This window comes from Mustelus asterias, chromosome 3 (genome assembly GCF_964213995.1).
Source record: "Mustelus asterias chromosome 3, sMusAst1.hap1.1, whole genome shotgun sequence".
NCBI classification, from domain to species: Eukaryota; Metazoa; Chordata; class Chondrichthyes; order Carcharhiniformes; family Triakidae; genus Mustelus; species Mustelus asterias.
In genome coordinates, this window is record NC_135803.1 from 91,787,443 (window position 1) to 91,813,391 (window position 25,949).

The following is a 25,949-nucleotide window of genomic DNA, read 5'->3' on the forward strand; positions in this document are numbered from 1 at the left end:
AGCAGTACTCCTGTGCCTCATGGAAATCAGCATTCTCCATATATGGAGATTGAGTGCTATTTGCTATTTGACCATGTGCATGGCTACAGATGAGTCCAATCTTGCCTTCACTCATTGCCTGTGCATACTCATTTTCCGGATGGAGTTACTGAGTAGCAGCCAGAGGTGGGAACCCTCACAAATTTTTCCTTTCACCATCTCAGGAGTTAAAGCAAATTGTAGCACCCCAAGTGTCAGGTCTGCAATTGGCAACTTGACACAGACTAGGAATTAAATCTACAGCCACTTCGGTTTTAGAATTTATTATTTAATGGGATCTGAGTGTCACTGTCGCTGCTAGCATTAAAAGTCAACCACATTGCTGTGGCTCTGTAGGCCAGACCAAGTAAAGATGACAGACTTCCTTCCCTAAAGGACATTAGTGAGCGCAATGGATTTTTATGAACACTATGATGTTTGCTATTACTGAAACTAATTTTTATTCCAGTTGTTTTTATCTGATTAATTTATTAAACTTATGTTTTACCAAGTTGTTTGGGATTTAGAGCCGCATCTGCAGAGCATTACCCTGGGTAGCTGGATTACTGATACCACCGTACCATCTCCTCCCCTTGACCTTTATGGCTTAGTACTGAACCAGATGAGATTCATTCTCTGTTTTACACAATGTTTACCAACTTGAGTGATTTTTGTTAATTTGTTATGCCCTTAATGTTATTACTTTGCGAAAAGGAACTTCTTCATTAGGTGAGTGGACTCCGACTTCCAAGCAGTGCTCCGAAAGCTCATAATACCAGATAAACCTGTTGGACTTTAACCTGGTGTTGTGAGACTTCTTACTGTGCCAACCCAGTCCAATGCTAGCAACTCCACATCATAATTTAACTGTGTGCAACATGGAGGACCATCGGGGAGAGAAAGCATGCTTCAAATGAGAGATTAAAGGTCACCGACCTGAAATCTTAACTCTGTTTCTTTCTCCACAGATGCTGCCAGGCCTGCTGAGTGTTTGCAGCACTTTGTTTCTATTTCACATTTGTGGTATTGTGCTTTCGTGCTGGCTAGAGATAGCTAGCTGCTTATTTCATGGGGAGGCAGGCAGCCATTACTTTACTGAATATGATCTAGTCACGTTTGTTAATCTTTCTTTGAAATATTAATGTGTGTAAACCTGCTGACTTGCATCAGACATTTGGAACAATTTCTCATGACTCAATAAGCAACCAGCAAGACTGCTGTTCACACCTCAGCTGCTTGAAAGGTAGAAATGATCAATACTCTGCCTGATCATTGAGAAAGAATCTGTTTATTCTTCAACAAAGCCTGCATTAAAGAAAGAAAGATAATTATCCAAAGATAGACCTGTCTGGAGGATCTTCAGTTGCCTGTTGAGGACGTGATAAGCAATCTGTAAATGATGTGGAGAGCCGGCGTTGGACTGGGGTGGGCACAGTAAGAAGTCTCACAACACTAGGTTAAAGTCCAACAGGTTGAAGGAGCAGCACTCCGAAAGCTTGTGATTCCAAATAAGCCTGTTGGACTTTAACCTGGTGTTGTGAGACTTCTTACTGAATCCTGTAAATGATTGTGATGCAAAGTTTCATTGTAAAATCAATCCAACTGTTACTGGAATGAACTTCAAAGATTAGTACTATTGTTTATATAGCTTCATGGGATGTCAAATGTTGTACTGAGTATCTTTTTTGCAGGTAACTTTCTGTCGATAAATTTGACTATTTTCTTTAGTCTCAGTAATAAGGCATATCAATGCACTGTTTACCTACTGTCTCCTAAAAACTACAATTTTTAGTACAGTCAGTGGTGAAAGGATAAATTTCAGCCCTTCATGCCATGCTAGCTGTCTGAAAGAGCAATCCAGTAAGCCCCACTCCTTCACCCTGATAACCCAGAATGTTTCAGATTCTAGGAGATGGATCTCCTGATTTAAAATCTACCTGTTTACTGTTGAGATGTTTTGAACTTGTGGGGAGAGACCAGTTGGAACAGCGTGAGGAAAGGACTTGCAGTATATCATGCCTTTCACGATCTTCAGGACATCTCTGTTTTACAGCCAATTCAAGCACTGAAATATAGTTACTGCTGTAGTCAATTTGCACACGTTAAGATCCCACAAACAGTAATGAGATAATCAACAGAACTAAACCAAATTGTCTGGTTGCCCAGTACACCAGGACCACGACATTTGTTTAATGCCTTGTGATCGTTTGCATCCACCCAAGTAAACAGATGGGGACACAGTTTAACATGGCATCTGGAGAATAGCAGCCCCAACAATGAAGTGCATTCTTAATACTGTACTGAGGTGTCCAGCTGAATTATGTTTCTGAGCCTCTGGTTAATAACAGCATTTATTTCAAGTAAACTGAGATATGGAATGTTTCTGATATATACAGAACCAAGACCAGTATTGAATATTATGCCAGGATTTCTGCACAGTCCTGGTGTACAGTTTAATTAATTACAATTGTAGGGAGGGCTTAGGTGGGTGTTTGTAATTGTCATACTGTGGCCACTTGAACAACGAAAAATAGGATGCTGTACAATTGTGAATTGGCAATGTATATCTGATATAGTTTGTTTCACAGTTTATCCCTCTCACTGAAGTTACCTTCAATATCATGCAGCATTTTTAACATAAAATTTGAAAACCTGAAGACTAATTATTAGCAAACCTATCAATAAGTCTTTGGGATGTTGGACAGGGCTGTCACTGGGCTGTCACCGTATAACACTGGGAGGGGTGGGGGGTCCCGAATTGGTGAGTACAAGTCTATAATTGTGTAACAGTGCAATACAGTACTGGATAGGTTGGGTTGTTTTCACTAGAGCAGAGGAGGCTGGGGGGGGGGGGGGGGGGGGGGGGGTGGTTAATCTGATGGTAACAAAATTATTTCTCCATGGCAGAAGTGCCTAAGACAGTTCAAGTGGCCACAGTATGACAATTCAAGTGGCCACAGTATGACCATTACAAACACCCACCTAAGCCCTCCCTACAATTGTAATTAATTAAACTGTACACCAGGACTGTGCAGTGGTTTAGAGGAGATCTGAGGAAAACATTTTTCCCAAGAAGGTGGTGGAAAAATGGAATGCACTGCCTGAGAGGATGGTGGAGGCAGGAACTCTCAACATTTAAGAAGCATCAGGACGAGCAGTTAAATCATCAAGGCATAGTAGGCTGTGTACCAAGTGCTGGTTAATGGAATTAGTGTAGGTTGGTATTTGATGGTCGGCATAGACATTGTTGGCCGAAGGGTCTGTTGCTGTGCTGTATGACTCTGATTCTGGTCTGTTACCTGAAATAGTACTGGTGGGTACAGGTCTGCCATTGTATAAAACTGGGGTAGAGTGCTGGTGGGTGCAGGTCTGTCATGCTGGAATATAGTAGTGGTGGGTACAGTACTAGTGGGGTACAGGTCTGTCACTATGGCACTGATGTAGAATACTGGTGAATATACTAGGTTAAAGTACTTGTGCATTCAGACCTGTCACTGCAGCACTAGGGTGCAGCTCTAGTGGGTACAAATCTATCACTGAAACACTGGGTGGTACAATACTGGTGGGTTCAGGCCTGTCGTTATACCACTGAGAAGTGCAGTATCATTGGGTGCAGGCCAGCTGCCTAGGTTAGTTTTGATGGATACAAGTTGGTAAGTATATTGTGATTGCTCTATATATATTCTATAGTATGCAAGACCGTTGACTTCTATCAGCTTCCCCAATAGCAGCTGCTACACAGCTGCTAAAACCTAGATGTAAAACTGCTGCCACTTACTAAGATTGACAGCTGAGTCAACCTGTTTTCAGTGCAATGTAAACTTTGAACTGAAGGAATGTTGTAGCATTTAGTGAATGTAGTAGATTAAATTAAGTCTAAGCTCTCATTGAGTCATTTGTTTACTGCACTTTAGGCAAGTGTTAGAAACTTTTGGCTGTGGTTCACTGAGGATATTCACAGTCCTCTTATAGAGTCTGTGCTCTGTAGATTTCTTAATGCTGAATGCGGAGTAAGCCACAGACCGCTATTTGAAGGAAACACTCAACTTGGCTGTGCGATTGAGGATTTGAATTTAGTAGGAGCAGCCTCTTTAAACTTAGAAGCAAATTCATAAACACCATTTGAGATAGTCAAGTCTTTGCCGGTGCATTGAATCCACTTTGTTTTGCATTGCTCTCCATGTCTACTCTGGGATCAGGTCAAGTGTCCATTTTAAAGTATACAATTCTAACTGGTTGGTTGAATTGACACTGTAATGGGTGGGTGATTGTGATTTTTGATAGTGTATGTTTCTGATATTGCATGTGTTTGCATGGCTACAGGGATGGCATGATTGCTGCTACACAGTGACATGTGACATCAATTGCCCACATACTGTGAAAGTAATTGAAGCCCTGAGTAGAAACATAGAAACAAGAAGCAGGAATAGGCCATTCGGCCCTTTGAGCCTGCTCCGTCATTCATCTTGATCGTGGCTGATCATTGAATTCAATATCTTGATCCCCCTTCCTTCCATATCCCTTGATCCCTTTAGCTCCCAGAACTTAATCTAATTTCTTCTTGAAATCAGACAACGTTTTGACCTCAACTACATTCTGTGGTAGTGAATTCCACACATTCACCGCCCTCTGGATGAAGAAATTTCTCCTCACCTCAGTTCTGAAAGGTTTACCCCTTGTCCTCAAACTATGACCCCTAGTTCTGGACTCCCCCGCCATTGAGAACATTCTTTCTGAATCTACTCTGTCTAACCCTGTTAAGTTTCTATGAGATCCCCTCTCTCTCTTCTGAACTTCAGTGAATAATCCTAAGCGACTCAGCCTCTCCTCATATGACAGACCTACCATCCCAAGAATCAGCCTGGTAAACCTTTGTTCTACTCCCTCGATAGCAAAGACATCCTTCCTCAGATGAGGACGCCAAAACTGCGCACAATACTCCAGGTGTGGCCTCAACAATGCCCATACAATTGCAGCAAAACATCCAAATCCCTATCTCTATACTCAAATCCTCTTGCTATGAAGGCCAACATAGCATTTGCCGCCTTTACTGCCTGCTGTAGCTGTATGCTTGCTTTCGGCGAAAATGTGCCAGTTGCCCATGCCACAATATTTGTCATTGTGTTGGATGCCAGCTTGCACAATATGTGTGAGAGACAGACCTGGGCACTGTATAGTAGAAGGACCCATTGCAGTGAGTATAAATCAGCTCATTCCTGCTGCCTGTGATACACAGCTGAAGAAGCAGCAGACAATAACTAAACCAGTATAGAAGGTTATCTGTAAAATATGACACTCCCTTTTGGTTAGGACTGAAAAAACAAATGCAGGTTAGTAAACTAAGATGCTGTTGCCTTTTTATTGGAGTATTGGATTGTAATGTGGCTACATTCAGGCTAGTATGCCTAAGAAGGTTTCCAGCTCCACCCTGCAATCTATGAATGTGTGTGACTGCACTATAAAATGACTCTCTTGTTCCCCTCTTCATCCTGTTTATTTCCCCTCTGACTTTCCCACAGCACGCAGGAGATGAAGAGTCCAAGGGTGGAGCTGCAGGTTCCATCGGACATTCCCTTCCAAATGCTGGACAGTAACAGTGCACTGATTTCGGAGAAGATCAGCTTCAACCCATGGAGTCTACGTTGCCATAAGCAGCAACTGAGTCGCATGCGCTCAGAATCAAAGGACCGGAAACTCTACAGTATCCTTTACTCAGACATACTCGTAATGTACTGTGGTCAGCATGGTGACAGCCCTGCTTACCGTCCTCTCCTTTTTATTTAGTACAGCCTGAGGAATTGTAGTACCTCAGTAAATCCAAACAGAAACAAAGTACTTCTGCATTTCGGAATGAGTTGATGTGACTGCTGCAGTGCCCCATGCTAATAAAAACTTGTACTTATGAATCATAGAATAGAATCCCTACAGTGCAGAAGGAGGCCATTCGGCCCATTGAATCTGCACCGACCACAATCCCACTCGGACCCTACTCCAGTAACCCCACGTATTTACCCTGCTAATCCCCTGACACTAGGATCAATTTATCATGGCCAATCAACCTAACCTGCACATCTTTGGACTGTGGGAGGAAACCCATGCAGACACGGGGAGAATGTGCGAACTCCACATAGACAGTGCCCCAAGGCAGGAATTTAATCTTGGTCCCTAGCACTGTGAGGCAGCAGTGCTAACCACTGTGCCACCATGCCGTCCCCATATATAGAGCATTCTAATCTGGAAAGACACCCAAGATGGACAGAGCCATGGAAGAGATTAGGTGTGGTGACGAAAAGCTTGTTCAAAATGATGGACTTTGAACAGGACGGGTGGGAGAAAGTGTAGGAGGAAATTCCAGAGAGTGAGGTGAACTGAGCAGAAGGCATGGCCACTAATGGTGGGACAAAGGCAAGAGGCAAATCCACAAAAGGTTTAGGTTAGATGACTGAACATTTTGAAGGGTTGGGGGTGAAGAGCCTGGAGGATGTTATGTCCTGCAATAGGCGGGATATTTGAGAGAACCACGAACCAGGAAGGTCAGAAGTGATGGATGAGCAGGACTGAGTACAGGATTGGATATGGAGAGGAGAGTTTTGGATGAGCTGCGGTTTGCAGCTGGCCAGGGGAACATTTGGAATAGTCAAGTTTGAAGATAGAGTCATGGGATCAATAACTGAGCAACAGATTAGCTAAAAAGATGTTGCAGGCAATGTTATCGAGACATTTCTTGTATGTCTTTCTACTGGGACAATCTGTGTCAACAGACAAGATTGGATTGGAAAGCTGGATTAAGGAAAAGGGTTGAAGGTGCATAGGAACACGGTGGGGAAATGTTTTAAGACTGCTCGCTTGCAATGTGAATTCTGACATGGGCTGGTTAGGTTGAATATTCTGCTTGTGGTGTAACTTGGATATAATTCTGTTGTGGAAATGGGAGAGGATAAAGGGTCAGAAGTTAAACTGAAGTTGTGAATGTTCAAGTGCAGCCTGAGACAATGACTGAGGAGAGGAATGGAGAGCTGAATATGATGGTTTTCCCAGTGTGTACCTGGAGGGAATGCCAGGGTCTTCATGGATCTTGCCCTTGGAGAGAGATGTTTAATGTCTAGCATAGTATTTTCCTTTCCACCTTCCGTCGATTATATGAACCTTGGAATTGAAATACTCAGTTTGCATGTCTACAGTTTATAGTTATGTTCTGGAGTCCACCTTAACTTCATTGTACAACTTTTGTTGTATTATAATGCAATATACCTACCTTAACATCGGGACAGGAGTAGGCCTTTCAGCCTTTCAAGCCTGTTCCAGCATTTAATTAGAACATGGTCGATCTATACCTCAACTGCATTTACTTGCTTTTGTTCCATATCCTTTGGTACCCTTACGTAACAATTTTTCAATCTTAGATTTGACACTTTAATATCCACAGCCTTTCGGAGCAGAAACTTGTGGATTTTTACTCCTTGTGGGGGAAAAATGCTTTCTGTTTTTGTTTCTGAATGAGATAGATTAAAATATACACAGAAAAGCATTGCACTGAATGGGGCGTCAAGTGTAGATGTTCCTGTTGAATAGGCCATGTAAGGGATGGTAATTTAGTCTCTTATAATTTGTGTAGCTGCCGTAGGTTGGGACTGGAGCACAAACTCTGACCATGAGCAGTTGTCTCACTACTTGCCTAGTGGGTCATTTCCTTGACAGGGAAGAAGGATCATGGTGAGAAAATGCAAGACCCAACACCTTACAATTAGTGTGTGCAGCTCAACAACATAAAGGGACATTAGGGTGTGTGTTTGCGTGTGGTGATGGAGGGATGGCATTTAACATGGCTTCTTTGAACACTACTTGAGCTGCTTTGCTGTTCTTGCATCATGGGACAGATGGCAACACCGCTGACTTTTAACATGTAATTAATGGCACTAGCTACTTCTTGATAACTTTCTTAAAACTGCAGCACCTTTTTTTATCCTGTATTCTATGTTCCCGGCAAATTTAACAATTCTGCTTTCTATCCCCTCAAGAGACTCTATATGCATAAAATGGAAAGTTAGTCCATTGGTCGATCTCTGGAGACTCAATTTGATATAGTGGGCAGATATAATTATTTGTCTTTTTCTAAGGGATAGTCGAGAAAATTCTTTGCTGAATGTAATTAATTAATTAAATCCTAATGATTTCAAGTACATTTGGCACAGCACTGCTGCGGTTGTAAATTAAACAATGGATCAGCATGCCCTTTAGTCTTTGTGTTCTCTTTTAGACTGCTATAAGCTCAAAACCAAAGGATTCCTGTGCTATTTTCAAGTGCTGATTGCGGCAATTGATATTTGGGAATCTTAGAAGTGGTTGGTAAAACCTTTCTAGCTCTTCAAAATACTGTACACTAGGTCAAAGAAAGATGAGGTTTGCTTGCTCACACCAACGTCCATAAACATCCCAGGCATCAGTGTCTTTAAAGACAGAAAATGTTGGAAATACACAACATGTCAGCCAGTGTCTGAGAAGTAACAGGTTTCATGTGTGTACTCTGATGTATTTCACACCAAAAGTGTCATATACTGCTTTTTCACAGATGGTGACTGAGTATTTCTAGCATTTTCTGTTTTCAGTCAGGTTTCTGGCATGGACAATTTTTCCAATCAGGCTACTTATCCACACATTAGAAGCCAATTCTGTTAACACTAACATTTTTATGTTAGCAGCTGCCTTACTTTTTTAGAGTTATTTAACAGTGACCCTGATTGATTATCCCTGTGTTGTGCTATGTTTTCTTGTGTTGCCCTGTTATGTACATCATTAACCATTCACAGATGGAGCTGTTCACTAATCCACATGCCCATTTGGCAATTAGCATTTCACCTCAACTGCTTTTATGAATCTTCAGTCACTCCCAGTTAGTTGTTTTCTTTGATAGAAAATACATTTGATGCTTCATCGATATTCAGTGCAGATACCAGCCACATTGCTGAAATATAAAGGATTCCCACACCTGGTTACAGTTTTTCTCAGTGATTCTGGCAGCAGAATTTTATTATTTCTTTGAGCCTTCCTCTGCTCTAAGATCATCTTTCTATGCTACTTCCTGTCCCAAGTGTCAAAGCACTTGTGGATATTTTGCACTTTCTGGACCCAGACCCAGATATCTGGGCTGTTCCGTTCCTCCCTTACGCAATCCTGGATTTTTCTGGTACTGTCCGATCCAGTTGGGAAGAACAAAGTGAATGTTTTCGACTCCTTGCACAAACTTCAGTTCCTTGCCCTGAAATCCATCCTTCACTCCCATTTACCCCACTGTCTTGAACTGAACTAGACCATGTGCAGTCTCCGCTCTTATTCGCTCCTGAGCTCTTTTCAGATTTCACATCATCTCCCATCACAAAGACTATTTCCAACTCTGTAACATCACCAGCTCGCCTGCAACCACCCTAAGCTCAGCAAATCTACTGAAATCCTCATTTATGCCTCTGTCACCTTCAGAATTGACTATTCCAATGCCCTCTTGGTTAGTCACCTGTTCTACATTGTCATTAAACTTCACATCCAAACTTGCTACCTGTATTCCATCCTGCACTGAGTCTCATTCATGCGTTACCTCTGTGCTTTCTGACTTTGATTCCCTGTCCCCCAATTCATCACATTAAAAATATTATTTTTGCATGTAATTCAGTTTGTGCATAAAACCCTCCCTTGCTCTGCAACATCCTCCAACCCCACCATCACCCTGACACCCCCTCTCAATTCTCTATTCTTCCAACTGTACCTTCTTGTGCATCCCCACTCCTTCAACCACCAAGGCCTTGTACTCCGGAATTCTTTTCCCAGACCTGTGTGCCTGTCCAACACACTCCCTTGCAAGATTCTCCTTGAAACTCACCAATTTAGCCAAGCATTTGGTCACATGTCCTCCTTTAGCTCAGCTTCCATTTATTTGAGCACACCTGACATTTTTCTAGACTGCAGGCATTATATAAATGTACGTTATTGTTGTAGTTAATTCTAATTGTGCGTCAGAATTTGTCTGTTGATAGATCAACAATGGATCATAGTTTGAGGATAAGGGGTAACCCTTTTAGGACTGAGGTGAGGAGAAATTTCTTCACGCAAAGAGTGGCGAATCTGTGGAATTCACTACCACAGAAAGTAGTTGAGGCCAAAACATTGTGTGATTTCAAGAAGGAATTAGATAAACCTGCCTTCTCCCCATATGTTTTGTTCATACTGATAAGAGACTGTTTAAATGTCCTGACTGTGAGAAGTACTAAAGGGTTCAAAACATATGGGGAGAAGGCAGGATCAGGGTATTGAATTTGATGATCAGCCATGATAATGAATAGTGGAGCAAGCTCAAAGGGCCGCATGGCTACTCTTCTTTTCTGTGTGTGTGGGAACTACTGGTCTTAAATGAAGTATTTATCTCATGTACTGGAGACTCAGAATGCGAGTGATATGGAACTGATGAGATTGGGCCTGGATCATATATTGTTTGTTATTTATCAGCTGATGCTTTGTCAGTGTGAATGGAATTGGTACAGTTCTCTGAATAAAGCAGAGGTCATGCAGAGGATAGCCTGGGCAGTAACCACTTTAATTTTTCCTTGTTTTGACGTATATGCTTAGTCAGTTGTCCTCAGTGTGTCATGTGTTATATCCCAAAGGGTTGACGTGCATTAATTTTTTTTTTGCTTATTTCCTCCTGGCAGTTGTCCAACTAGCTCAGGGATAGATATTGCTAATTTACTTTATAATTACAAATATGGAGTCAGCAATTTACAGCTGTTTCTAAGTTGTTGCTTTTCTGATGACAAGCAGTTATATTCCCAAAGTTGTGTTTTGAAGTTGCTGATGGAAGCTCACTGCTTTTCCATTGTAGAGTGAAGCAGCTACAGATTTCAGAAAATGAAAAAAAACACATTGATCTTTAGCCTTGTATTTTTTTTCATCGATCAGTGAAGTTGGCAGCACTTGTTGAGAGAACAGTTAATAAAGCATGCAGCATCCTGGACTTTTTCAATAGGGATCTGTCGCACAAAATCAAGGAGGTTATGTTAAACGTGCAAAAAACACTGGTTGAGCCTCAACTGAAGATTGAGTCCAGTTCTGAGCACAACTTCAGGAAGGATGTGAAGGTTTTAGAGAGAATGCAGAAAACATTCATGAAAATGGTTCTCGAGATGAAGAACTTCAGTTACACAGAAAGATTGGAGGAGTTTGGACTGCTCTCCTTGAAGAAGAGCAGATTGTGATGTATTCAAAATCATGAGGGGACTGGACCGAGTGGATAGGGGAGCAACTGTTCCCATTGGTGGAAAGTTAGATTTACTGAAATTGACCAAATAAGTAATGATGACATTAGAAAAAGCTTTTTTACAAAGCAAGTGGTTAGGATCTGGAATGCACTGCCTGAATGTGTGATGGGGCAATCGTAGAATCCTACAGTGCAGAAGGAGGCCATTTGGCCCATCGAGTCTGCACTGACCACAATCCCACCCAGGCCCTATCCCCAAAACTCCACATATTTACCCTAGCTAGTCCCCCAACGCTAAGGGGCAATTTAGCATGGCCAATCCACCTAAGCTGCACATCTTTGTAAGAAGTCTCACAACACCAGGTTAAAGTCCAACAGGTTTATTTGGTAGCACGAGCTTTCGGAGTGCTGCCCCTTTATCGGGTGACTCACGTGATGAAGGGGCATCACTCCGAAAGCTCGTGCTACCAAATAAATCTGTTGGACTTTAACCTGGCATTGTGGGACTTCTTACTGTGCCTACCCCAGTCCAACACCGGCATCTCTACATCTTGGCTGCACATCTTTGGACTGTGGGAGGAAACCGGAGCACCCAGAGACCCATTTTAATCGGAAGAATTCAGAGAGACAGTATAAAATAAAGGGCGCAATTCTAAATGGGTGCAGGAGTAGAGAGACCTTGGTGTATTTTTTTCATCAATCAGTGAAGTTGGCAGCACTTGTTGAGAGAACAGTTAATAAAGCATACAGCATCCTTGGCTTTTTCAATAGGGATCTGTTGCACAAAATCAAGGAAGTTATGTCAAACATGCAGAGAAGTTGAGCCTCAACTGAAGATCGAGTCCAATTCTGAGCACCAAACTTCAGGAAGGATGTGAAGGCTTTAGAGAGAATGCAGAAACCCACGTAGAACGTGCAAATTCCAGACAGACAGTGACCCAAGCCAGGAATTGAACCTGGGTCCCTGGTGCTGAGGCTGCAGTGCTAAACACTGTGCCGCCCCCTAGCCACTGTACTGCTGTGCAGCCCCCTGGCCGCCATGCCAGCCGCCCTGTTTGCACATTCTCCCTGTGTCTGCGTGAGTTTCCTCCAGGTAATCAGATTTCCTCCCACAGTCCAAAGATGTATGCGTTAGGTTGATTGGCCATGTTAAATTGTCCCTTAGTGTCAGGGAGGTTAGCGGAGTAAATACATGCGATTGCAGGGATAGGGCCTGGTGGGATTGTTGTAGGTGCAGGCTCAATGAGCCAAATGGCCTCCTATGATTCTATAATCTGAAAAGGAAATATTTGTAGGGCTGTTAGGAAAAGGCAGAGTGGTACCAGATGAATTGCTCTTCCAGATGACCCACACAGGCATGAAAGCGCCTCAGTGCCGCATGAAAGGGCTGAAAGACCTTCTTTGATGTACCCATTCTATGATTTCCCTGATTTTTTTTTCTGCTGTAACTGACTCTTGGCAGAATTCCGTTCTATGGTCCAGCCACCTTCCAGTACCGCATCAAAGGTGGCCAAGCAGCTTGTATGAGCATTAGCCAACATGGTGACAGTCAAGAAATCTTGATTCTTACCTCATATCCCTCGACCATGGGTGCTGAAGTGAATACTCTTCCATTACTTCAGTTCATATTGGTTAATTCTGTAGAAATTGGCAGTCAAACCGGTGACATCTTTGGCTAGGAATGCCTTTATTTTTCCTTATGGAACTGAAAGCCCAACTTCCAAGGGTTGAGCATTTAAAACCAAGGATGCACAAAGTGGCCAGAAAGTAAGGAGTGCCGAGATCTTGGTAAGTTGTGGGATTGGAGAATGTTACTGTGGTAGGGAGGAGCAAGGCCTTGGAGAAGTTTGAAAACAAGAATCAGAATTTGAAATTTGCAGCATTGCTGGACCAAGAGTTAATGTAGGTTAGCGAACACGGGCAATGTGTGAACAGGAATTGGTGCCAGTGAGGCTACAAGCCACAGTAGTTTTGATGAGCTCCTATTCATGGAGTGTGGAAGATGGAAGTCTGGCCCAGAAAGTATTGGAATACTCAAGGCCACAGGCAACAAAGGCATGGGTGAAGGTTCCAACAATAGATGAGCTGCTTGACTATTGTGGCTCTAGAGGAGAAGGATGGAAACATGATGCAGACAACTATCTAGCTTTATCTGTCCATTTTTTCTCTCTCTCATGCTCCTCCCTCCCTCTTCTTTCTTTGACTTTTCTGTAATGTATGTGTCTCGATCTCTGTGACTCATTCTCTCTCGTGTACATCCCTGCCTGGTTTTCCAATGATGTGTACTGTTATACTTTGCAGTGAAGGCAACTTTCTAGAAATATTTCTGTCTCAACAACTTGTATTTAAATGGCACCTTTAATGTAATGAAACATCCCAACACACTTCTCAGGAGTATTGTCAAACACAATTCAGGATGTGTGAAGGAAAAAAATGACAAAATGATTTAAGAGTTTGTTTGGGGTTTTAAACTCTTCACATTGAACAGCTCAGATACTCAATAATTTTGAACCAATTACTCACTTTTGCTCTACAGTCTATGGTGTGAAAGGACAGACCTGTTGACCCCCAGATTGGTAATTATTACATTTGCTAGATTTTGGAGCAAGTTTGTGTCTCCAGTTTAGAAAAAAAAATCTGATCTCCATTTTTTAAAAATAGTTTTAGATGCAAGTAAGTGTTGAAATTGCTAGGATCAGTTTGAATTTGTCCAGCCCTTCCCTATATAATATACTCATGTCTTCACCATCAGACTCTGCACTGCTAGCTAAACAGTATTACATGTTGTCAGGGTGTGTTCCTCTGACTCCAGCAGGGTGTTGCAGTGGACAAGTGCTGCTTATAACGGATTGGGGACAAATGTTCCCCATGTGCCATAGGCATCAGGATAGTGAGCAAACCTTCAGAGACCCTTTGGCAAGATGCAGCTACTTGTGAATACAAGTTATTATCCCTCCATCTGCTATTTCTTCTCCTTCATGCTCATCCATGCCCTTGATTTTTCTTTCCCTGCTCTTGCCAGCAGGACAGTTGAAGAAAATTGAGTTTCTTGTTATAAATGTTATTAAAGCCACTTTACAGTCTGGACCAAAATATCTGTTTGGGGCTGGCCTTCCCCATAGCTTAGTGTTTAAGTGCACTAAGAAGCTGTGGTATTAAACCATACAACCCTGAAAGTCCTAGGTTTAGTTTTTGATCTGTGCTATGTTTGCCAATCTTGGCTGACCCACCACTGTAGTTGGCCTTGGAGCGGGCTAGACTGAAACAGCCCAAAGCTAAAAGTTCTCTGAGATTCCTGTTCCTGATCATTGCCCAGTGAATCCTCCTGGTAAAGAGGAGCACTTGGACATCAATAAAAATAGGAAAGAGCTTAGTCCTCATAGCTTCCAAAGTCAAATAATTCCACCATTATTCACCATCAAAGCTAGCATGTGTAGAATGATCACTTCCTGGGACAGTTGAAGTCCCAGATAGCTACCAGTGTGAAGCAGTGCTTTCAAGAAGGTGGAAGGCGGGGGCAAGGAAACAGAATATTGGTAAAGAAATGTTTTTAAAATTCGCATATTGGCTGGTATTGATATAGTAACCCTTACTACGCACAGAAAAATAAAAAAGGACTTTTCCTTTACTCAGTGAAAGCTGTGATGAAGAGATTGTCTATGCAATAGAATTTCGAACCATAACTTGCAGAGGTTCTGAGGGGTTAGTTGATCAGTTGGCCAAACTATTCCTTTTCCTCTTTGTGGCAGGTCAATCCAAGAATAACTTAGCATAACTTAATATGTGAAATGACTTGAGGGTGGACTGAATATGGTATTGAGTGCAAATTCAGGGTTAATCAGGTGGGTAAACAATAGAGCCTTAATAAGAAACCTTTTAAGAGAGTCCCTTTCAGTTGGAATAGCTTTTGTAAAATTCCTTCATGAGATGAGAGAGCATCACAGACATCCCTAATTGTCTTTCAGAAGGTGATGGTGAGCCACCTTCTTGAATGCAACAGAGCGGCTTGCCAGACTATTTCAGAGGGTCAACTACAATCCTGTGACTCTGTGACATTAATTAACCGGGCTGGGTTTTCTAATGACAGTTCCATAGTTTCATGGTTACCATTTCTGATACTATCTTTTCATTCCAGATTTATTTAATTGAATTTTCCCAGGTGCTGTGGGGGGATTTGTGCTCATGTCTCTTGATCACTAGTCCAGGCCTCTGGGTGACTCGTCCTGAACGTGAGCACTTTGCTACTGTATCTCTTATGTTAGGATTGGGCTCGGTGGTTTCTGAAGGACATTCCTTAACAAAGCTCCTCAGAGTTTCTACTCCTAGAAAACGTGGTTCATCATTTTGGTTTTCCTTGTATTCTGGACCTAAAGATGGGGACCAGGCAGCATGGAGATGATGCATCTGAGGAGAAGGCAGCACGTCAGATCAAGAAATGCGAGCTGAGTACATCGGGAGCGCTGGGTGTGCGGGTGTGCGGAATGCAGGTAAGTGACTGATTTAAAAATAAAATGCAATCTGCATTCTGTGCGAGGTAAATTATTTTGTTCAGATCTACATTGGGAAGAAACTTAACTTGATGTCTTATCAAGGAATTCAAACTGTGACTGGATGAGAAATTGGCTCAAGTATTAAATGCACCAGGTACTTATGAAAGAAGTTACGCCAAGTTTGGGGAGTGATGAGCTTGGTGTAATGCTGAGGTGAAAAAAGTCAGTGTTCGCACCAGTTTACATTAAATTACAGATTCACCAACTCAACATATACTGATCAAATCTGCAGGCAACACTTAACTAAGGAAGGCTTAAATTTGAGGAGGTAAGTTGGAAACAAGAAGATGAGTTAGATTAAAATATGTGGGTAAAACATGGCAGTGCAGTGTCAGCTTGGCTCACTTGGTAGCACTCTCACCTCTGAGGTTTCTAGGTTCCAGTCCCAATACAGGACCTGAGCAGTTATTTCAGTGCAGTATTTAGGAAATGCTGCCTTTGAACTGAAATAGTAATTCTAGGTCCTGTGTGCCTGCTCGAGTGAATGCCAAATGTCCTGCTGCTTTAGAAACATTACAACATGAGTAAACCATTCAGCTCCTCCAGCATGGTCCATCATTTACTGAGATCATGGCTGCTTAACTCCATCCACCTGCCTTAACTCCAAACCCTTTTTATAATCTTGTCTTGAAAAAATCCTATCAATCTCAGATTTGAATTTATTAATTGAGTCTATTATTTTACTGCATTTTGTGGGAGAGTTCCACACTTCTACCACTCTGCATGAAGAAGTGTTTCCTAAGGATTTTATTAAACTAGAAAGAGTGCAGAAAAGATTTACTAGAATGCTACCGGGACTTGATGGATTGAGTTATAAGGAGAGGCTGAATAGACTGGGACCTTTTTCGCTGGGAGGCTGAGGGGTGACCTTATACAGGTCTATAAAATAATGAGGGGCATAGACAAGGTAGATAGTCAATATCTTTTCCCAAAGGTAGGGGAGTTTAAAACTAGAGGGCATAGGTTTAAGGTGAGAGGGGAGAGATACAAAAGTGTCCAGAGGGGCAATTTTTTCACAGAGGGTGGTGAGTGTCTGGAACAAGCTGCCAGAGGTGGTGGTAGAGGCGGGTACAATTTTATCTTTTAAAAGGCATTTAGATAGTGACATGGGTACGATGGGTATAGAGGGATATGGGCCAAATGTGGGCAATTGGGATTAGTTTAGGGTTTTATTTTTAAAAAGGGGCGGCATGGACAAGTTGGGCCGAAGGGCCTGTTTCCATGCTGTAAACCTCTATAACTCTATAACTTCTGTTCTAACTGGCCTGATTCTGATTTCCAAATGTACCCCCTTGAAAAATATCTTTCAAATTCCTAAACTATCTCGAAATCAAATCACCCCTAACGTCCTGTATTCCAGGGAATAGAAATGTACGTAATCTCTCATAATTTAAACCTTGTATTCCTGGTAACATTCTAGTGAATCGGTGCTGCATTCCTTCCAAGGCTAATAAATTCTGAAGTGCTGTACCGAGACTCTATGCAGTATCCCAGATATGGTCTAATCAGAGCTTTGTGGGGCTGTGGTAAAACATATTTTCCTTTAAATCCTATTCCTCTCATTATAAAAACCAAACTTCCATTCATCTTTTTGAAAACTAGAAGGCAAGTTCTCCTGGTGTCTTGGCCAATGTTCATCCATCAACCAATACCATTTAAAAAAAAAAAAGATTTTCTGGTCATTGATCTTATTGCAAATTTGCTGCTGTTAATTTATGTAACAACATGTCAAAATTATTTTTTTGACTGAAGTGCTTTGGAACATTGTGAGGTTAAAAAGATGCTAGAGAAATGCCATCCCCCTCTTATTCTTGGGGACAGTCTATAAAAATGTAATACACTACAGATAAAGTGGTGAAGTGAGTTAGAAATTGAAAGAGACCAAAGTATTTTGGACATGATGCTGAACATGTCCTGTCACTGCAGAACAGCTGTCTTCAAAGGAAATAGAACACAAAACTATGCAGTCGAACCTCAGAGGAAATAATGTTAAAACTGTTAAATGTTCTAGTCAGACCACACTTTGCCTCACTCTGTCAGCACTGGTCACTGACTCATCTGAGGGCTGAAGGCAAATCAAAGAAAAACCATGGGTTTAATCCCTATTGTCAGATTTTGAGGAGAAGATAACTTTTCACCCAGGATAGAAGTTGACTGAAAGATATATACTTTTGAGGTATATCAAGTAAAAAAAGATTCTTGCGTAGTAATTCAAGTTGAACCATGGCAGTAAGAAGAGAGTCACAGTCAAAGACTGGGACCTATGTCATGAAGTTTTTTCAGCAAATAGAATGGAGGTACTGCTACCAAGTGGCCAGGTGTCCTCTGATAAACATTAGGGTGGCACAGTGATTAGCACTGCTGCCTCACTTTGCTAGGCACCTGGGTTTGATTCTGGCCTTGGGTGACTGTGCAAACATTCTCCCCGTGTCTGCATGGGTTTCCTCCCGGGTGCTCTGGTTTCCTCCCACAGTCCAGAAGTGTGTAGATTAGGTGGATAGGCCATGACATGCACAGGGTTGCAGTGATGGGGTAGAGGGGAGGGCCTTGGTTGGATGCTCTTTCAGAAAGTCACTGCAGACTTGATGGGCCGAATGGCCTCTTTCTGTACAGTAGGAGTTCTATGAAACCCACTCCAAATCATCATTCAACCAGGCTAGAAAATGCATACTGAGTGAGAGAAAAATTGGGTTCAGTCATATTGCTAACCATCGAATCATCGAATGTTAATGGCACAGAAAGAGGCCATTTGGCCCATCATGACTGCACCAGCTGAAAAACAAGCCATCCAGCCTAATCCCACTTTCCAGCATTTGGTGCATGGCCCCACAGGTTACAGGACACCTGCATATCCAGGCACCTTTTAAATGAGTTGAGGGATTCTGCCTCTACTATCCTTTCAGACAGTGTGTTCCAGACCCCTACCACCTTTGTGAAAAAATCTTTCTACCGATCATTTTAAATCTATGCCTCCTAGTCAATGATCTCTCTGCTAAATAGGTCCTTCCCATCCACTCTATCCAAACTCCTCACAATTTTGCACATCTCAATCAAATCTCCCCTCAGCCTCCACTGTTCCAAGGACAACAAGCCCAGCCTATCCAGTCTTTCCTCATAGCTGCAATTTTCCAGTCCTGGCAACATCTTCATCAATCTTCTCTGTGCATTCTCTAATCCATCATTCAACCATTCTGTAATGAGTCACATCCTTTCTGTATTGAGTGACTAGAACTGCACACACCACTGAGGTTGTGGTCCAACTAATATTTTATATAGTCCTCCCTGCTTTAATATTCTGTGCCTTGGCTAATAAATGAAAGGATTCCATATGCCTTCTTACCCACCTTATCAACTTGTCCTACTACCTTCAGGGATCTGTGGCATATTTTCACTTGCTGTACTTCTTTCAGTATATCCGGCAAGGGCGGCACGGTAGCACAGTGGTTAGCACTGCTGCTTCACAGCTCCAGGGACCTGGGTTCGATTCCCGGCTTGGGTCACTGTCTGTGTGGAGTTTGCACATTCTCCTCGTGTCTGCGTGGGTTTCCTCCCACAGTCCAAAGATGTGCGGGTTCGTTGATTGGCCATGCTAAAAATTGCCCCTTAGAGTCCTGAGATGCATAGGTTAGAGGGATTAGTGGGTAAATATGTAGGGATATGGGGGTAGGGCCTGGGTGGGATTGTGGTCGGTGCAGACTCGATGGGCCAAATGGCCTCTTTCTGCACTGTAGGGTTTCTATTTCTATATCCCATTTATTGTGTTATCCTTTAATCATGGTCAGTTTAGCCTACCAACGTTTAAGATCACACAGCAACCATTAAGGGGAAGTATGGAGAAGCTGTTAGAGTTTGTGAGAAATTACCCCTGTTAGTAAACAGATTGTGTTAATGCCTAATTCTCTACTGGGAATACAGCTCCTGCACACAGTAACCATTCCATTGTGCCCTTTATTACTCCCTGTATCTTTAATAATGCATCTCTCCACATAGTAACCATTCCATAGTGTCGTTTATACTGCCTGTATCTCTCATGATAATAAAGCTCCAGCATACAGTTGTACGGTAACTGTTCCCCCGGTGCACTGTATTACATATTACTGCCCAAGTTATATGCCATATGTATAGTTGCTGGAATAGTACTCATAGGTGGGAACTTGTAAGTCTCATCTTGGATTCAAAGGTTGAAAATAAATGCAGAGCATTTTGGATTACCAACAGCCAGTTCAGTTGTGCTGTAAATTGCTTGTCCAAGAGGCCATTCTTACCAGTTATGTTTTGTCTTTACAGGTATATCAGTTAGACTCAGGGCATTATGTGTGCAGGAACAAGTACTATGGTCGTAGCCTTTCCATCGAAGGGTTTGGCAAAGCTCTGTATCAGTTTCTGCACAATGGCAGGTACCTGCGTGTGGACTTGTTTGATGTCATTCTGCAGAAGCTTCGCAGCCTCAAGGAGGTTTTGGAGAAGCAAGCTTCATACCGCTTCTACTCCAGCTCTTTGTTGATTATCTACGATGGAAAGGAGCGGAAGGCAGATCATCGACACAAATCCACAGGGGCAGTGAATCAAGACAGCCTGCAGGAAAGCACCAGTTCCTCACCATCCTCATCTTCCTCCTTGACCAGCAGTCAGGACCTGCCGAAAATTGATGTGCGGATGATAGACTTTGCCCACAGCACATTCAAGGGGTTTCGGGATGACCAAACTGTGCATGACGGGCCTGATACAGGTTATATCTTTGGACTGGAGAATCTCATTAGTATCCTAGAAGAGATTCAACTCCAGAATCAGTAGCATATTCCAATCTTCCTATTTCTCTACCTATTACTCGGGAGGGATAGGTGCTGACCTTTCCCTCTCAAGCACATACTTATGACTGCTTACTCTGATACGCATCGCAGCGATGACGCCACAGAAAAAAATACTGTCAACTTCTGGCAAATTGCTAGACAAAAAGAAAGCAAATTTGTTGTTCGAACTGTTTGTTATATCCCAATGTACAAAACTGTTACATAGTCACGTGGAGCAGCACTGCCTGTACTGACACTAATGCATCTTGTAAAGGGAGCAATGCCATTCACTTACTGAGGCCTGCCATACAGTGGCAGGTGCCAGTGTGGGGGAGGGGAGGGCACCCACTCGGTACCAAAGCAGCAAGCAGGCCAGGTAATTCTCATACTGCTCCCAAAGACCGAGACTGCATGAATTGCTGTATATTTGTAAATGCTGGGACAGATTTCCTCATTTACGACCACCTGAATGTGTGAAGGACTCCATAATTTAACACTCAGGTTCTTTAGCTGACAGGTGTGAGTGTTTGTTTTGAATTTCACTTCTTCCCTTGAATATTATTCCCTTCGGTACCTTGCCAGGGTTAATCTCTCACTGTGCCAGCGATTTAATGCACAGAGCCTGTGGCTCGCCTGTTCCTTGGAAGGCTGTTGCACATTCTTCGGAAGATAGATCAGAGTAGCGTACCAAGAGTCGGATCACGGACCAACGCTGGATTACTGCAAAGGAATGTGCGTCAAAAGGTTAGAGCTTCGTACGGGTGTTAGATACGAGTATCGAAAAGCAAAGCTCTTCTAGCTAGCACAATCTTTCCTTTTCAACACTGGATGAGTGGACAGACAGAAAATAAGTAAGCTCAGACTGTTGAGGACTTCCAGTGAATGCACCCAGAAGTAGCGGAAGCCATTTCCCATTGCTCATTCCCAGAAGGACTTGGCTTTCACCTGTTGTTTGTGTAGTTACATATATATGTCCTGCTGATTCAGTAGAGACATTTGGTAATTTGTAGGAAAGCACATTGACACAATACAGGTGTGTTTATAAAACTGGCCTGTTAGCTGTTCCTAATATAAAGCTCTTATGTTGCCATCCTTTTGTTTATAATATGTTGACTTTACACATCTTTGCTTACAAGTATTTGCAGTAGTTATAAGTTTCAAACTAATTCTACTGTGTAATTTTTAAGATTGCTATTTTGTTACATTGATCCCAAATCTTTATTTTTGTTTATTGAAGTGTATGTTCCAGTCTAGATCATGAAGTACTGAGAGCTCTGGTTTACAGAATGAGGTCTATCCCTTGAAGCTGCAGTATCTCCTTTGAGTGACTCATGTAAGAAAAGCTAAAACTTGTAGTCATTTTCTCCAGAGTGAGGCACCGATTGGCTGGCTGGTGACCTGGAGCATTGACCCATGTGACCAATGTTAGAGTGTGTAGTGATATGAATGGATCCGATTAACCAACTCCCAGAGCACCCAAATTCTAGGTTTGAATTCAAACCCATGTGTAAGCATTTTATTGTGAGCTCAAAGCACGTTTAGAGTTGTGCAGTGTATCGCTTCTACTTGCAACCAAGAAAATGGGTGTGAGCTGATTTGGAAGATGTGGCATTTTTCCTTCCCCTAGCAACAAACATTTGCACACCAAGCTTCCAAGGGGAAAGTTGATGTATATAATTCCACATTCTTGCTCTTTAGGGTCATGAGCAAGGTTTTATTGCAAGCCCCTGGCCCCTGCCAGTCAGCTATTAAACTAACTAGTAATCTAGACTGGGTGCTGTGACAGGGTTAATTGTACATAAAGCGTAAATAATACATGGCGCACACCAAAGAGGTGCAACAGCCTGCAGCATCTGCCAGCGAGGCCTCTGGATAAGCTCCCAGCTAAAGGAACAGTTGTGAACAGTTTACAGGAAGTCTTCACTGATTCACTTGACCTTGTTTGACCAGATGATTGGACCATAATCCACTCTGGTGACTTCATTCCCTACAAATGGATCCCATTTGGTGGTTCTCACAGCTAATGTGAATTGAGCCATTGAGCAGAGCAGTTCATGTGTGGTAGGCAGGAGAAAATGAAATTTGAGCTAATGACTTGCATATCTTACTGACATTCATCCCTATGGGCACATCAGACAATGTGCCAGGTGTGGCACCAATTTTAATCCTATAGTTTTCAACAAAAAATACCAATCTAAAATTTCCTGGCATGCCTTTAAATGCCTCTGCGTGCATGAATTAGAAACGCAACATTAACCAACATCATATTACAGCAAATTAGTAAGATGCGCAGAATATTAAATTTAATTCTGTGCATCTGCTGCAAACATCCCTGTCCTCAATTCACTGTACTTGAAGCTTTCTCACCCAAAAGGTAGTCCTGAATCCAAAGTTATTTATCATTATCAGGTTACTTCTGAAAGAAGCTGGGTAGTATTCAATGAATGTAAAATATTGAGGTTACAGGGCTTAGTGGCCAGGGACCTATCACAGTTTTAAAGCCCCTTCCCATAGGAACTGAATATTCACGATCCTTGTTGAATAGCCTGTAGACACTCAGAAGCAGTTCCTAAACTGTCATTCCAGCGCCTTGGTTAGCCATCAGAAAAGATAAAAGGAAAGTGGCAGCAGTGCTCCTCTATTGGACCTCACTGCAAGCTAGAACAAAGAATTATTCATTGCCTTTCACACATATAATCCATTGCATTCCAGAAAGGAGGACATTGCCCAGCCCTGTTAGCAGAGAGGGAGGACCATTGCTGTGAGCTTCACCATTGACTTGGGGTTGGCAGTTTAATGTAGCATGCTTTGAGCTATAGCTCTGTAGTTAGGACCAAGCATCGGTGAAGGGGACTCAAGTTCACCAGCAGATGTGCATTGAGGCTCACGGTACCTACGGTCGAAGATGTGGAAATGGTTCATCTCAAATTAGTGGACATCGAAGATGGTGGGGATCCAGGTGGGAAGAAAGCTGTCAGGGGAAATTAGTAATTTTTTTAAAATCTCAGAATTGTTTTTAATATTTTATCTTCAGGGGTATGTGTGGGTGAGGACCAACATGGCTACTCAAAGGAGTCTAATTACATTTGATTTGTTGCTTTAGTGGTGGTTGCTGGTTGCTCATTAGCTTAGTAAGTGAAGATTTTTAATAAATACAGTATTTTATTCAAGCAATGCAGTGGTTTCTGAATGGCTCAAGTTCCCATTTACAAATAAACCAGTCAGCACACTCCTCCCACTCCAGCCACTGATCATCTTCTCTAACCTCCGGGGGGTGGGAAAATCAAGCAGTGGTGTTAAATATCTCTGCAGCCCTTGATCTTGCTTCTTAACAGATCCATTACTGCGAAGCATTGTACAAACCTGTCAGAGGCCAGTGCCTCTTGAACTGTCCTGGAGCCTGATGGCTCCCTGAAACACTGACGGTGTACTTAATAGAGTAATTCAGCCTAGTTTGTAACCTTAAAAAAAAATTGTTGGATCTTAATTGCTTAAAGACTTTTTCAAAAAACAATTACAAAAGAGTTAAGGATCACTTCTGTTTCTGAACTGTGTCTATCTTTTTGCACACCCATCTTCACACCCATCTATAGATAACTAGAGGTTGATGGGCTCAGAAAATGTGAGAAAACCCAATTCTGAACATTTTAAAATGTTAGTTCCAACTTCCTTTTTAGTTATTTTCTGTAGAGGGAAATGTCAATGCAAGTTTGACTTTTGGGAGAGAGAAGGTGAAAAGCACAGCTATTTTAAGATATAAGGCCAGTTAAATGAAATACAGGCAGAATGGAATGGCACAAGGTTTCCCTGGGATTGTGGAGCATTTGGTGCTGTATTAGCCCTTGGAGCATTAGCTTCACTGATTTTGGAAGCTCTCATCCGTGAAGGAGCACCTGGTCAGCCTCAGGTTATTGCAAATGGTGGCGACGTGAGCAATAATTCATTCTGGATCCTGTGGTATGTTAAGTAGGCTGAACTCCTGAAGCTGCCTGACCCAAGAGACAACAATGTAAAGATATGCCGTGGCACACAGTGACCTGCCCAGTGTGAAGGAACAGCCCAATCCAGGTATGTTGATTAGAATCTCTTTAGATTCTTAAAACTTCGTTGTTGTGCAAGAAGTCCTAATGTATGGGACTGATCCACAGAATGGCACCAGCAGAATCTCACTCCAACTGTCCATTGGCTTTTCCAAGCAGGTAGGGTTTAAAATGTGCCTGTCCAGAAGTGTAGATCTGGAGTCCCCCCCTCTCCTCTACACCCCCCCCCTCTTCTCTCTCTCCCCCCCCCCCCCTGAAACATACTGTGCGGCCAAATTTATTTTTCAGCAGCAAATAAAATCTGCCTTGTGTGAACTGCTAATGGATATCTCTGCTCTCTTATTATTGCCCCACGCGGTGTTCCTTATCTGTTACCACCATCTTGGGGAATGGTAGTCAGAATTTTGTGCTATGAAGAAGCAGGGTGTGGTGTTTTTCAATGAGAGCTATGCCCTATTAATGTACTAAGTAAGAGGTGAGGCAACCTGATCAGAAGGGATACTGCAGCTTTGATGTGGTACTCAGTAATGGAAAGTGGGATGGGAGGGGGGCAGGGTGGGTGTTGAAGGGCGAGGCTGAACAGTTTTCTTGTTCACTGATGTTGTTAAAGCCACATTGGGCTCCTGATAGTTTACTACAACTATCTTGCAGAAATGTAGGGAAGCTTCAAATTTCTGCACATTTAAAACCAGACAGAAAATCCCTCCGTTCTGAATGGACAGGGGAATTGTTTTGTTATATTACTAATTTATTCAAAGTAGTTTGTGTTTTTTTCACTGTATTTCTATTGTGCAACTGTATCTTCAATGGTAGACTCTCTCTTCAGGAATCTTTGGGCATGAGCATACTGTATCCTTGTGATCTGTGTTTGACAGTGTTACCTCCCAGTTGTCACAGTTATGTATAAAATAAATACATTTAGGAAACATCAAATTCTTTGCTTGATCTTTCATTACCTGTTAAACCTCATAGCTTGGTAATCTCTTGGCATGGTCCAAGGCAACAAAACCTTGAAATATCAAAGCTGGGAAGTAGCAACGATAATTGCCAGATGATGACCACCTTGAACAAAAAATAGAACCATCGTCTTCTCTTGGCCTTGCATGGCACCATCACGGAATCTCCACTGAGGGGAGTAAAGGTTTTTGGACCCATTGCAGTTGGCTGAAACAAAATGTCAAATAATCTAATCTTAACAAAAACATTTTGCATGATGGTTACACCTACACAGTAGCTTAGTGTTTGCACACCAAAGAGACAATTCTATTAATTAGATCAAGGAAACAAAGTGCCATGAGCTTCAAAGCAA

General features: G+C 42.3%; 1 protein-coding gene across 4 annotated transcripts in view; it reads left to right on the forward strand.

The window, feature by feature from the left end:
* The window catches only part of ip6k1 (inositol hexakisphosphate kinase 1), a 94,342-nt gene extending 68,778 nt beyond the window's left edge, over window positions 1-25,564 (forward strand). For all 4 annotated transcript variants that reach the window (XM_078209324.1, XM_078209326.1, XM_078209325.1 and 1 more), the window contains 3 exons: window positions 5,538-5,719; window positions 15,572-15,747; window positions 20,098-25,564. In XM_078209324.1, coding sequence (XP_078065450.1) covers window positions 5,538-5,719; window positions 15,572-15,747; window positions 20,098-20,604 — 865 coding nt within the window. In that variant the 3' untranslated portion in view covers window positions 20,605-25,564. The remainder of the gene's footprint in view (window positions 1-5,537; window positions 5,720-15,571; window positions 15,748-20,097) is intronic.
* Window positions 25,565-25,949: the final 385 nt, after the last annotated feature.